This window comes from Eriocheir sinensis, unplaced genomic scaffold, assembly GCF_024679095.1.
Source record: "Eriocheir sinensis breed Jianghai 21 unplaced genomic scaffold, ASM2467909v1 Scaffold23, whole genome shotgun sequence".
Lineage (NCBI taxonomy): Eukaryota > Metazoa > Arthropoda > Malacostraca > Decapoda > Varunidae > Eriocheir > Eriocheir sinensis.
In genome coordinates, this window is record NW_026111532.1 from 825949 (window position 1) to 838975 (window position 13027).

Genomic DNA, 13027 nt, shown 5'->3' on the forward strand with positions numbered 1-13027 from the left:
TCTCCATTCTATCTGTGTTCATTTAAATCTGATCCCACGCTCCTGTCACACTTACCACTCCCTCACTTCCAGATATCATGCTGGGCTGTTATGAAGGTCCTGTCATCTCTGCTTATGCTGCTGCCTAGGTGGGTGAACAGCAGCATTATCAACAGCAACGATGACAGACGTAGTGGTGGTCCTTATTTATGTGCATGTTTTCACAACTAATGGGTTTCGTGAATAGTGTGGGTCAGCATCCAGTATTTAAGCCGTTGTTGGGAGCTGCCCACTCGAAGAGTACACCGTGTACAGCAGCTAAAGTACTCCGCCCCAGTGACAGTAAAGTATGCTATTATTTCCTTTTAAAGGTTTATTGAAAAGTATATATATATATTTACAAAATAACTTAATTTGTAAAACTCTGCAGTTAAGAAACGCCCTTCAGAGCATTCTACAAAATATTGTGATGCTGTCTTAAGAAAATAAATAACAAGGAAAGAAAAAGGTTACTGGTGTATGTCATCTAAAACTACAGGAAAATTTGTACTTAATATTAATCTATTAAGTTATATAATTAAGCAAGATGACACCAATCTTCCATGAAAAAGCTATTCATATATACGAGTATGAAGTCATTGAATATGCAAGGATGTCTGGAAAATGCTGATGCAAAGTTAGCAAAGGAAGGTTCATGGATTGAAATTTTGTCCATGGCAATTTTGAATAATGTGCAGAATTCTCTGATATGAGAGGAAACACAAGTCTCCGTCAGTACTGCCTCAAATTAATAAACTTGCCATGAGGAACCTTGTGAAAGGTTGAGGAAAATAAAAGGGGACTTGAATGTGTGGCCCATGTGTGAACCACGTCTGGAACCTTCTCGGAGAACTGCCCAGGAGACTCTGCATGCCCCTGCTGGGCATGGCCGGAACCCCATGACACTGAAGACAACGGCTGCTGCTGGTGCTGCTGTGCCAGAACACAGCAATGACGACGACGACGGCTGCCCTGCTGCTCTGGAACACACCACCGGCTGGACGCTGGACCCGCTGGACTCCTCTTGGTGCTGGAACGCTTCTTCTGGAGGCTGGTGTGAAGTCCATGGTCTGCTGCTGGAGGCTGGAATAATGCTGGATAAACCTGGGAACAAGCTAATGTCCCGTCATAACATAACTATATGTGGGGTGAAGAGCAGCAGCAAGCACTACCGCTGCCCACCACTCTAGCTGTGGAGGGAGATGGACTGGGGACTCAACTATGATGGCAAGTCCCTGCTGCTGTGGTCCAGGCTGCACGGGGTGGCCTGGTTCCTCTCTTTAAGTCCTACTACGCACCGGTGTAACGTGTCTTCCCAAGTCCTTGTTTTCCAATCATCGCTCTGTGATTTCCATCTGACGAGTTTCAGGCGTGAATGTTTTCCAACCATCACTACTGCCTTTTGAGGCTAACGTCAATGCACACGCTTTAATGCTGGTTGGCTCTGAACAGAAGTCACAGCCCTGTTTTCAGTGTCTCTGGACAGACTGGTGGCACACATCCTTTCATGACTCTTCACTGTGAATCCTGCTGATTGGACTATAAAGGGTTGGCACAACCCTCTAGGTGGGGATGATGGTTGAGGGCAAGAGGACTGGAGTGGTAATGATAATGGGGATGCATGACCTCACTAAATGGTGCTGCCCGCAGATCTTGTAGCCGAGTTTGCTTGGTTGTCTTGTATCCCCGTCCTGCATGATGCTAAATGAAGTAGTACCTGAAATTTATTAACTGGTACAGCGTATCACCAGCTTCCAGTCGCCGTTGTGGTGAAGATCCTGAGGCGTCGTGCAGAGCCTTTACAAACAGAAGATCCCGAGTCGTCGTGAAGAAATCCAGTGACAGAGATGTCCCTCCATTGCCTTACTTCCTTACTGTCTGTTGTAACCTCCCTACCATTGGTGCATCACAAAGCTGAACTATTTGAAGAGATGCATCCTGCAGATGCCCATGTGATCCTCCACCAGTTTGCTGAAGTCTTCTGTCTAGAGGAGCTGATGGTGCTGGTGAGGATGACAATGGTATGGGTGTTTGGGATGAGGTGATGGAAAGGAAGTATGAAGGTGAAGTGTCTTGCACCTACAGATGACAAGAGGAAGGTGTACCAGAGAACCAACCCCAGACTTTTCTTAGATGAGATGACCCAAGACGGTGCAGGAAGTGAGGGTGCGTGTGAGGGAGGGTTGTGCACTCCAGTACAGCCCAAGCAACAGGATTAGTCACAGACTTCAGCTTGAAAGGAACTTTGCTTGCTTCTCTTGTCTCCGCCAAGCCCTGCAGGATTCACAGGCTTCTCCAGAATCAGTTCTCTGAAGCCCTTACTAAGGTGGACTTGAATTACGCTCATCCACCTGCGCTTAATTGCAAATCGGTAAACGCAATATACAAAAACTGACTTGAAGACTTGTCGCAAAAAATGTCCACTTGGCTAGTGATATCACAACAACTGTTTAACAAAGTGCACTGTCCTTGGTGTTTTGCGGTCGACCGAATCCTTCGGCAATGCCACGAGTGAGGTCTTTCGGTAATAGTATTCACTTTCCACACGGAACAGCCATCAACATCACACACACATACACACACCACCCTACCCTTGTGGCTAACTTTTGAAAGGGTAATGTCATTTGCTAATTAACTTCATTTTGGGCGTGAAAAAAGCCCCTTTTTTGTACACGTGTCCTTCGCAGTCCACCACAAGAGTTCCTAGCTTGCTGGGGCTTCGGCAGTGGATTTTTTGCAGTCTATTTTGGTTTTCGACGCGTCGGTATACGCCAAGCTCACAGCGCTCTCAAATTTCTGCCACTCCTCTTGAGTCCCGAGTGCCAACTCCGACCTAATAAAACTGACATCTAGACTACCCGGCCGATAGCTATAGGGAAACAAAAAGAAGAGATTAAGTTATTGGACTGCTCCTCCTCTTCATATGCAGCTTATGAAGACTAACAATGACAACAGCAAATCAGTGCCTGCTGCCATTGGCCTGAAACAACAATTACCAGTATACTCACTCTCCACATCCCTGAAAAGAGAACTGCATTCATTCATCATGAGTATTAGGCGTGGAAGGTTGAAAATTTATTCCACTGTTAATTTCTCACTCAATATTAAACCAAAAGCAAAATCAAGTTACCTAAGGATAAAATTAAAACCCTATACAAGTACAATATGAATGGTTCAATAAGAGGTATCCATGACTACACTGGATAGCCATCAATAAATCAGAAATTTTAGAGTACCTACACAACAATGGAACGAAATAAAACCATTATTATAATTTCCACTTTCCCAAAGGTAAAATAAGTCTGAGAAAAGATCACTGAATAAGCCACACTCAAGTTCATGACCAAGGCATCCAAAACCCTGGCAATACCGAGAAGATGAGAGAAGGGGAGTAAAAATGTTTTGTACAGTAAGAACAATACCTCAATGCAGATTCCACTAGAAAATAAAGAAGATTTAGAAGGAAGCCTAGAACCAAATGCAAGAGAAATTTAGATAAGATAATGGTGAAACATCTACATTATATCTATAATATATTTAGGAGGCGTTGTTAGTCTACAACTCAGAATTAAGAACTATCTTTTTAATAAGCTGAGCACTAGCATAAGAATAATCACTGTCATCTAGTGTCTATAGTGTAGCCATCAATGGTTACACAAATTTTATGACAGAACTGAAAAAAATCAATGTAAGCAATATATATTAATCATTATGTGAATCAAACTCTCAGCTGAGCAGTCAATAAATGGCTTAATATTGCAATATGAACACACAGTTAATGAAAACTCTAAGACTGCCTTTGTGTTCAAGTGAGCAGCATTGTCAACGTGTTACCATCAAATACAAACCCTTTGATCATTGCCCTGAGAGCCTGTACCCTCTCCCGGTCAGCAAACCAGTCCACGAGGTAGCCGGCCATCTTGGGGGCCACACGGTACAGTTTGAAGAACCGGTGGTAGTTGCCGAGTGACCAGGCGGCTCGGAGCTTAAGGGAGAAGCTGATGCACTCATTCTCTTTCTGCTCACTGGACAGACTGGCCATGAGGGAGGTGATGTCTGAGGGAGGAAGGAAAAATAAATGAAAAACGAAGGAGTGCAGTATACAAAAATAAGATGGTTAAAGTATATTCATAGAGAGGTACAGCGCAACAAGACTCGAAAGTGTTAGAAATAGTCAGAGGAAGTTTTAGAACTGGATCGAACAAGATGGAGGAGGATCATTGCAAATCCAACCCCAAAAATGGAAGACGGACTATATATGAAAAAGCTAAAGTATATTCATGATATAGACTGAATGAATAAGTCAGTGTGTGGAGGATTATGTGAATGGATATAATTTACATTACCTGACACTAGTTTTAAAAAGGACTCCAAATCAATCATATGAAACTCTAGGGATAAGTAAGTCACACATACCTAAAGTACTCTTGGTGAAGATGTAGTAGAGGAGCCTGTAGGCCACAAATTCGAGGGAGTTTTCCCCCCCGACCTCGGCGTAGAGCTGCTTGAGCTGACTCTGGCACTGGTTGAACTCCTCGTGGTCACCTTTCTCCAGTGCTATCCTTGAATGGGTCTCATACACCTGCCAGGGAAGAGGCCATCATGGTAACAATGTGACTCACCAATAACTGAATGTGACCACCAAATATAGTGACTAACTGATAATTATGCAAAATGACTCCACCTCCTGAAGAGAAAGCAACACACAGCATTTGCTCGTTATAGGACACAATAGCTTTATTACCCAAACCATTATGTCCCAGAACACTAAACATTCCTAGGACACACCAACTATTCACCACTATTCCTAAACAGAACACAGCAGATCTATTGCCCAACCCATCACCCTAAGAAGATTCACACTCCCAGTAGATTTATCACCCAAACCCTAGACGTTAATAACTCCACCTCCCTCGGACAGACTAACACCATCATCACTTTCCCCTAACAACAAGAATACAGAAATCAATCACTCTTTACCTGCACTGTAAATTCGTTCCTGATGCCCTGGATGGTGAGGTCTTGGCGGAGGGACTTAAGCTGGTCACAGGCGTACCGGTAGTCCTGGTTCTTCACCCACTGCCTCTTGATGTGCTCCAGCGACCTCTTGAGGGTGTCCACTGTTCGTACAGTTGATGGGTCTGGGGCCTGTGAGGGAAAAGGGTCAAGTTGTAATCTTTTATCCCTTCGAGAGAAATGTAAATAGGCTGGTTTAAAGGATATGCATGGATAAAGGGAAATGATGATGATAACAATGAAGAAAAAAGACAAGAAAGGGAAAGCATGCATAACAATAGGAAGAAAGGAAAGCATCAGAGAGAGAGAGAGAGAGAGAGAGAGAGAGAGAGATTTAACCAACTATACTAAGGAAAAACACTGCAATCAGCACAAAAGTCATTGATATAAAATTGAAGAAGTTGAACAAGTGACATATGTGAATGAAAAAGACTTGAAAAAAGAATGAGAGAATTTAACCAAATGAACGAAAGATAACCACAGCAATCGGCACAGGAAAAGCAATTACACACAAAACTGAACACCCTCAAAGATCATGCTCACCGCCGTCAGCCTGAGGTAGTTCTTCTCTAGGGTGGTGGAGGTGCCGACCACATGAATGGAGCTCCAATCCAAGTCGTCCCCATCCACTGAGAAGCTGAGGAGTTTGGTGTTGCTGATGGTCTTGGCGATGTCCAGGGTCTTCTTCTTCTTGGGCGGCCCCACGTTGAGGCTGTTGTTGCTGAAGCGTGCCGCCCTCTTCTGCAGGCGTTCAGACGAGCTGAATTCAGGGTCCAGGTTCATGCGTCCGTGCTTGGAGTAGAAGTGTGATTCCGCCCTGCCAGAGAAAAATGTCAATATTATCATCAATGCTTTGCTAGACAGAGTCAGTAGTTATTCACATTATCGCCTTGCATCAAAAATAGCCCACACATTAAGGCTTAGAGGTACAGTAGAATGGGGGACAAGACAACACAAAAAGAGGTTCAAGTTCAACTCCTGCACATTATACTTTGCACACATATGTAAAATGAAAAATAAAGAAAATAGAGCAAATACAATAATGGTTTCTTACTACCATCACCAAAGTCAACACAATACTTTTACTTAGAGACAAAAGTTTCAAGCTCTAGGAAGAAAAGGGGAGGAAATAAAAACAGCAGTATACCAAGCCAAGATAAAATGTGGGGCTAAAAAATAATAAATAAATAAAAAGTAAAAACAAATCATCTTATGGGCTGGACAAAGGCAACCAAGAGCACTGCCATCAACTGACTTGTTTTTGCCCTTCATCTTTTTGTTGCCGCGGCCTCGGCCAATGAAGGGGCTGCGGCCACGCTTGCTGCTCAGCCTGATGTAGCCCTTAGACTCCTCCTCAGAGCCGGAGGAGTGGCGGCGCTTGCTGTCCCGCCGGATCCTGCGGTGGGCGGGCGACCTAGACCTGGATCTGGACCTTGAGCGAGACCTTGAGACTGACCTAGAGTGTGACCTCGATCGGGACTTGGAGTGAGATGATCTGCCAGGGAACGCAGGAGTGTGAGGAAAACAGCTGATCAGAGGAATGGCTTAGGCCAAGAGGACCTAGCTACAAAAGGGGATGAATGGGTGTATGGAAGAATTTTAACATCATACTGAAAGGGTCCCCAAAAGGATGAAGTGTAGGATATAAGAAAACACTGAAAATAAGAGGATCTGGGAGACAAAAAATTTGGGGGGACCACTAATGAAGCATGAAGCTATGCCTTAGTACTTAACCCGGTGCTGTGGGGATCATGTTTCTTAAAGGCTCCTCTAAGCGAGAAAAATGTGAAAAAATCATCACTCACGCAAACCATTTCATAATATATAAACGCATGTGATCAGTTTATGCAGCATCTATTTTGGGGGGGCTATATCATGGCAAAAATTTGGCCCATCGCTGCTACCGAGTTAAGAAATATCATGCTATGATCATGAGGATGAATCTTAGTGAGAGAAGAGAATAACTTCCTGATAAGAAATTCAATAAACAGCCAATCTTCTGGGGTACACAGGAAGATAACAAGGCTACAAACTTCATTACACTGACAAAGTACATGCCATTCTTAAAAGATTCCTAACACAGGAGAGATGAAGCACTTGCATATCTGTTGACCATCTACCTTCCTTCCTACACAAGGTGAAGACTGACCTGAGGATAAGGGGAGGAACACAACAATACTTACTCTATGCCTTTTTTTTGTGACAGTAAGAATATGTAACTTTTTTGCTACCATCCTTACTCTCCAACACTGGCAATAAACCTGCATAACTATAACTAATTGTGTTTCATTCCCTCATGTAAAGCTACCAAAACTTTCCCATCATAACAAGCAATGGCTATACTAGTAATCCTTTTCCCTCACCTTGAGCCATATGCCGAGTAGCCAGGTGACATGTGCTGCCTCTTGTTGTAGTTCGTCTTCTTGCTCTGCGGCGTCTTGATAGGGCTGGGTGTGGTCTCCTTGGTGACACTGTTGTTGCTGCCGCTGCTGCTGAGGGCGTTGGTGTTGGTTGTGGCGGGAGGCACTGCATGCCAGTTCTTGATGTGAGAGAGAAGGTTTACTGTAGACTCGCTGTGTATACTTGGTAGTGACTCCTCATCCCAATTCTGAAAGTTAAATTACTAGTTTATTTCCCAGATCAAAGACTAGTTACCATCAGCAATAACCTTTGAGGTAGTTCTACATGCACAAATTAATCTAGGGTTTCCTTTTGAGGGTAAAAATATATTTCTTTTTTCAGTGATTCTTTCTCTCAGGCTGGGAAGGTACAAATGCCAGGGGAGTCAAAGATGAAAATACCCTTATGATAAAGTAACTATATATATATCCCAAACAGTCATGTTTGTGTACTCAGCAAATTCCTATACTATGCTTCTCTAATAGCCCTTTAAAAACAAGAAACCAGGGCAAAAAGCTAGTAACCTTCCTCTCCCACCCAAGATACGATGAATTCAGACCTTGTAAAAATCAAAAGATCTAAACAACAAATCCAATTTTGCAGGGAAAAAAAAAAAAAAAAAGGTCCATTGACTTGCCTTTTTCCAGAGTGTGCCGTTGTTTGCAGCCTGAGTAAGTTTCCCTTTGAGGCAGATTTCAACCTGGTCTTTGTCAAGCTCTGTCTGGCAGCGGGCAAAGCAGCGTCCGACGTATGCTCTACAGAGAAAGGAGAGTGCAGGGCTAGGTTAATATTTGGCCTAGGAATAATACTGACAAGTGGCAACATTGTTTATGAAAGAAACCTTGAACAGAAAACAAGACCAGAAAAAATTAGGAAATAGATCAGATACTAAGATGAGAATGTCAAGTAGACTTTAGTTCTTGACAGAATATGCATAAACAACCAGTTCTCAGTCCACTTACTTTAGACTCTCCGGCCAGTCGCCATTTGCCACCAGGCCGGTCATGCTCTTGAGGCACGTCTTTTCGGCCGCCTTATTTATCAGCGCCTGCTTCTCGCTGCTGTTTTGGTTGAAGATGTTGAGCGTGGGCTGCCCAGCCACTGTGTTCTCCTTCTCGTTCATCATGTTGTTGGGGTCATGCTGTTGCTGCTGCTGCTGCTGCTGCTGGGGCATCTGTGGCTGCTGCTGCTTGTCCATGAACTGCATCTTGGTCCAGGGGTTGTTGGCCATGATCATGTTCTTATTCTTTTTGTTCTTCTTCTTGCTGTTCATGTTCTGCATTTGCTGTTGTTGTGGTGGTGGTACTAATGATTGCTGTTGCTGTTGCTGTTGTTGTTGCTGCTGCTGCTGTTCTTTTTGCTTCTGGTGTTCCTGTTGCTGCTGCTGTTGTTGTTGGTGCTGCTGCTGCTGCTGCTGCTGTTGTTGTTGTTGGTCTTGCTGTTGCTGCTGCTGCATGCCCTGCTGCTGCTGGAAGGCATTGTAGCCCAGCCCCTTCTTGCTGGGGAGGTTGAACTTGATGGGGCCGGATGACACAGTGGAGGGGCCGCCACCCCTCCCCATGGACTGCTGGTGGTATTGCTGGGGGGGCTGCTGGGCGCCTTGGGGTCCACCGGGACCAAACCAGCCCCCTTGGTAGGCACCATAGCCATCATATCCCTGTCCATAGGGAGCCCCATAGCCTTGGTTATATCCGTGGTTGTAGTCCTGCATGTAGCCCTGCATCTGGGGACTCTGTGTATTAGTGGCAGCGGCCACTGCTGCTGCCGCCGCTGCTGCCTTCTGTTGGTCAGTCTCCTGGCTGTTGTTCTTGGAGTTATTGCTTTTATTTTGCTCCCCCTTGTTTGGGCCGCCAGGGGGGGGGCCAGGCGGAAGGGGAGGGTTGTTATCATTATTTGAATTATTATTGTTTTTCTTGTTATTATTGTTCCCATTGTTGTTGTTGTTGTTGTTAGGGCAGTCTGGCTGTGGTGGCTGAGGCGGTCCTGGCAACCCTGGGGGCACACCATACGCCCAGGGTGCATGCTGGGGAGGCAAGGATAAGTTTCAGGTGGTTTCCAAATTGGTTATAATGATATTACTGTTAGAAGTAGTAGTAGTAGTAGTAGTAAACAAAGTATAAGTGTAGTAGTAGATAAGTAGAGTGGAACAGTACAAATATTTTAAGTTTCAAAGTCCATAGCTCAGAAACACCTATAACACAAAAAATATGAGGATAAAGAGATGATTTGTTAAAGTCTGTGAAGAAAAATGAGTAGGTAATATATGACCAAGAAACATGTATGGTTTACTGAAGAGCTGAGGCAGGCAAAGTTTCATCTAAAGTCAGCCTTCCATTGCCAATAGGAACTGAGGATGGATGAGATGGTAGCAGATACTAAATTAACGTACAAAAGTTCACATGTAAACTCACATATCCATTGTAGGGTCCAAATCCGCCAGGTCCTGCTCCATAGCCATTCCAACCCTGCTGTGGGGGTCCCGGGGGTCCATTGTAAGGGGTGCCAGAGGGGTACCCGCCTCCGTAGGGCCCACCAAACCATCCGCCCCCGCCCTGCCCTGGCCCACCACCACCCCCATGCCAGGGAGCCATTCCGTGTGGGTTGCTGTTCATCATTCCTCAGTGGTGTCAACTGGAAGAGAAATCACATTTTTTTTTTTTTTTTTTTACAGTACAGGAAGCAGCTCAAGATAAAAAAAAAAAAAAAAAAAAGAGAAAAGAAAACCCACTAATCACTGCCCCTATAAAAAAAAGTGTATATTAGATGAGTGGCCAAAAGAGAAGGATTGGGAGTCTTTCTTAAGTATTGCAATGCCTAAGCACACAAAGGAAACGGAAAGAAGAATGGTAAAGTTGGTAAAAGTGTTCCTCTCGCAGTGCTGGGAAAAAAGGGCACAAATGTCTGAGTAAGTGAATATAAGTGGCTTCATTTCAGGTTAGAAAATAACATAACGCTGAAAAGAAAGTTGTGTGAATAAGAAGGGAGGAACGAGAGGAGGAGGACCTAAGAAGCGATACAAAGCATTACAGGTCAAAAGAAGAAGAAGAAGGCTGCTGGGGTTGAGTAGAAAAATGGACAGCAATAACAACATATGCAGTGCCATTATTAAACCACCCCATCATAACTTGACCTCCCTAATAATGGTAATAATGGCTGCTGGGGTTGAGTAGAAAAAGGGACAGGAATTACAACATACACAGTACCATTATTAAACCATCCCAGCATACCTTAACCTCTCTAATAATGGTAATAATGACTGCTGGCTTGGGTGAGTAGAAAAAGGGACAGGAATTACAACATACACAGTACCATTATTAAACCATCCCAGCATACCTTAACCTCCCTAATAATGGTAATAATGACTGCTGGCTTGGGTGAGTAATGGCCGCTGGGGCTGAGTAAACAAGGGGCTGCAATTAGATACAATACGTATAGACCAAGTACAGGCCAGTGGGTTTTAAGCGGATACCTTGCGTTCATATGTTCAATTAAAATAAGTGCCATTATTAAGCTACCCCAGCGTAACTTAACCTCCCTAATGATGGTAATAATATAAATAATGGTAATAATGACTGAGGAAACTGAATATGGGTAATGACTGATGGAGCCGAGTATAAAAAAAAGCGATTATTACATACGCAGTGGAATTATCAAACCACACCAGCATACAGTAACCTCCCTAATGATAGAAGCGCGTATATTGATCACTAATTAACCTTCAAATATCTGTAAATACCTATAAATATGGCGAAAAGTTGAATGGCTCCGAGGGCTATTACTACACATCTACGCAATTGTTGTTACATTTGCAAGAATAAAGAGGCTTCCCAAATGATAAGAAAAAGGTACACTGATAACAAATAAAGCTTTAACTACCTCTAAACACCTGTAAATAAGCCGCAGGTGACGTCTAAATAAGCTACCCCGGGGAAGCTCCACTATATACCGGTTTTAACGCTCATATAAGGCAATGCAGAGGATAAATTGTAGTCAGAAATAGTTACCAGTTACTCTCCTTTGATGTGTGATGTTGTGGAGGTCGCGTGTCCTCCCTACGCCTCACAAAACGCACAAATTCAAGGACTTTTCCCCTCCCTTCTCTCCTTCTTCTTCGCTGTGACAAGATGGCGGTCCTCGGAGTCAGTGCCAAGCTGCCAACCTCCCCAATTTGAAACGAGCCTAATTTTAGTCTTTATCCGCATTATTTATTCATTTACATGCCTGATAGAGTGTTTTAGTATAATATTATAGGCAAATAAAGCATATTAATCAATTTATTCCTTGCCGCTAACACAATTATCGTAACCGATGACTAAGCCCATGTAGTTGCCAGCCTGCCCAATCTGAACACGAGCTTATTTTAGTCATTTAATCGAATTCCTCTGGTTTGCATTAACTTATATAGATTTTCATTTATAGATTTTGATTAAAGAAGCCATAGTTACTAACTTTTTCTTCGGCACCATCATAATATATACACGAGATGGTGAAGTTGGTGCATGCTGCCAACCTGCCCGATCTGTACACGCGCTCATAGTAGTAGTAGTAGTAGTAGTAGTAGTAGTAGTAGTAGTAGTAAAAAAAAAAAAGTAGTAGTAGTAGTAGTAGTAGTAGTAGTAGTAGTAGTAGTAGCAGTAGTAGTAGTAGTAGTAGTAGAAGTAGTAGTAGTAGTAGCTATCATCCTCCAAATGATTGGAATTCGTAACAAAACAACATTGAAGTTCGTTTCGCAAAAAAATTCCAACCAACAGATTTCTTGAGACTACGCTGCAAATTACACATAATCTTTACCTCTAGCGCTGCGACGTGAAGCCTCGGGAGATAACCTAGCACATTTAGCACCAGCAGACTGATCAGGGGATTTTCAGCAAGATTTCCTTCCACCAGCTATAGCCTTTCCCTATCACCCTTTTTAAGCCCTACTTCACCCTCCTCTCCCCTTGCCGCCCACGGAATAAGCCCTCAGCCACCCCTGCCACTACACTGTAAGCCCTGAACCTTACCATGCCAACCCCTGTATCAACAACACTGCCACCCGTACCACTAATAAGCTATAGCCTTCCCCTGCCACCCTCATAGAACTCTACCCCCTCCTCCTATCCCTCCTTCTCTGTATGCAATGATAACTTTCAATCTGTCTATATCTAATCCTGTCACGCACTCTCAACCCTGTATGCCTTTAACACTGTATGCCACGTGACAGGGTTAACAGGGAGGGTGATTTGAGGGGCCTCGATTCTAACAGTCACGCCCACCTTCTCATCGACCACCACCACCAGCGCCAAGGGCAAGTCACTAGGGCCCCGCATCTCATGATTAGCATATACCTGACTCACTCTTCCCCTCCCTCGCCTCCTCCTACTCCTCCGTCTCCTCCTTCACCGCCTCCTCCTGCTCCTCCCAGTATGACGTGACCAGGGGCTTGCTGATAAGTGCGAAAAAAATAACTCCTTTGGCAAAACATGTTAATCAAAGAATGCGTGTGCGTGTGTCCGTGGGAAGGTTTTTTTCTCTCTTTTTCTTTCTTTCTGTTTCTTCTTCCTTCCTCTCCTCTTACTCCTACTAGCTTCTTCTCTTCTTCCTCTTCTTTTCG

At 43.9% G+C, this 13027-nt stretch overlaps 1 protein-coding gene across 2 annotated transcripts; it reads right to left on the bottom strand.

Annotated features, from left to right (window-relative positions):
• Positions 1-334: 334 nt before the first annotated feature.
• On the bottom strand, positions 335-11572 carry LOC126990956 (leukocyte receptor cluster member 8 homolog). 2 transcript variants are annotated; one of them, XM_050849584.1, is made up of 11 exons: positions 11439-11572; positions 9846-10065; positions 8397-9457; positions 8072-8189; positions 7398-7573; positions 6290-6529; positions 5578-5851; positions 4999-5166; positions 4435-4600; positions 3867-4074; positions 335-2887 (listed from the first exon to the last, which is right to left on the bottom strand). In XM_050849584.1, exons 2-11 carry the CDS (start codon positions 10047-10049, stop codon positions 2722-2724), a joined length of 2781 nt encoding a protein of 926 aa, XP_050705541.1. In that variant the 5' UTR covers positions 10050-10065; positions 11439-11572; the 3' UTR covers positions 335-2721. The 2 variants fall into 2 exon arrangements, with proteins under 2 accessions (XP_050705541.1, XP_050705540.1); XM_050849583.1 differs by having other exon boundaries at positions 7398-7642.
• Between the last annotated feature and the right edge of the window lie 1455 nt (positions 11573-13027).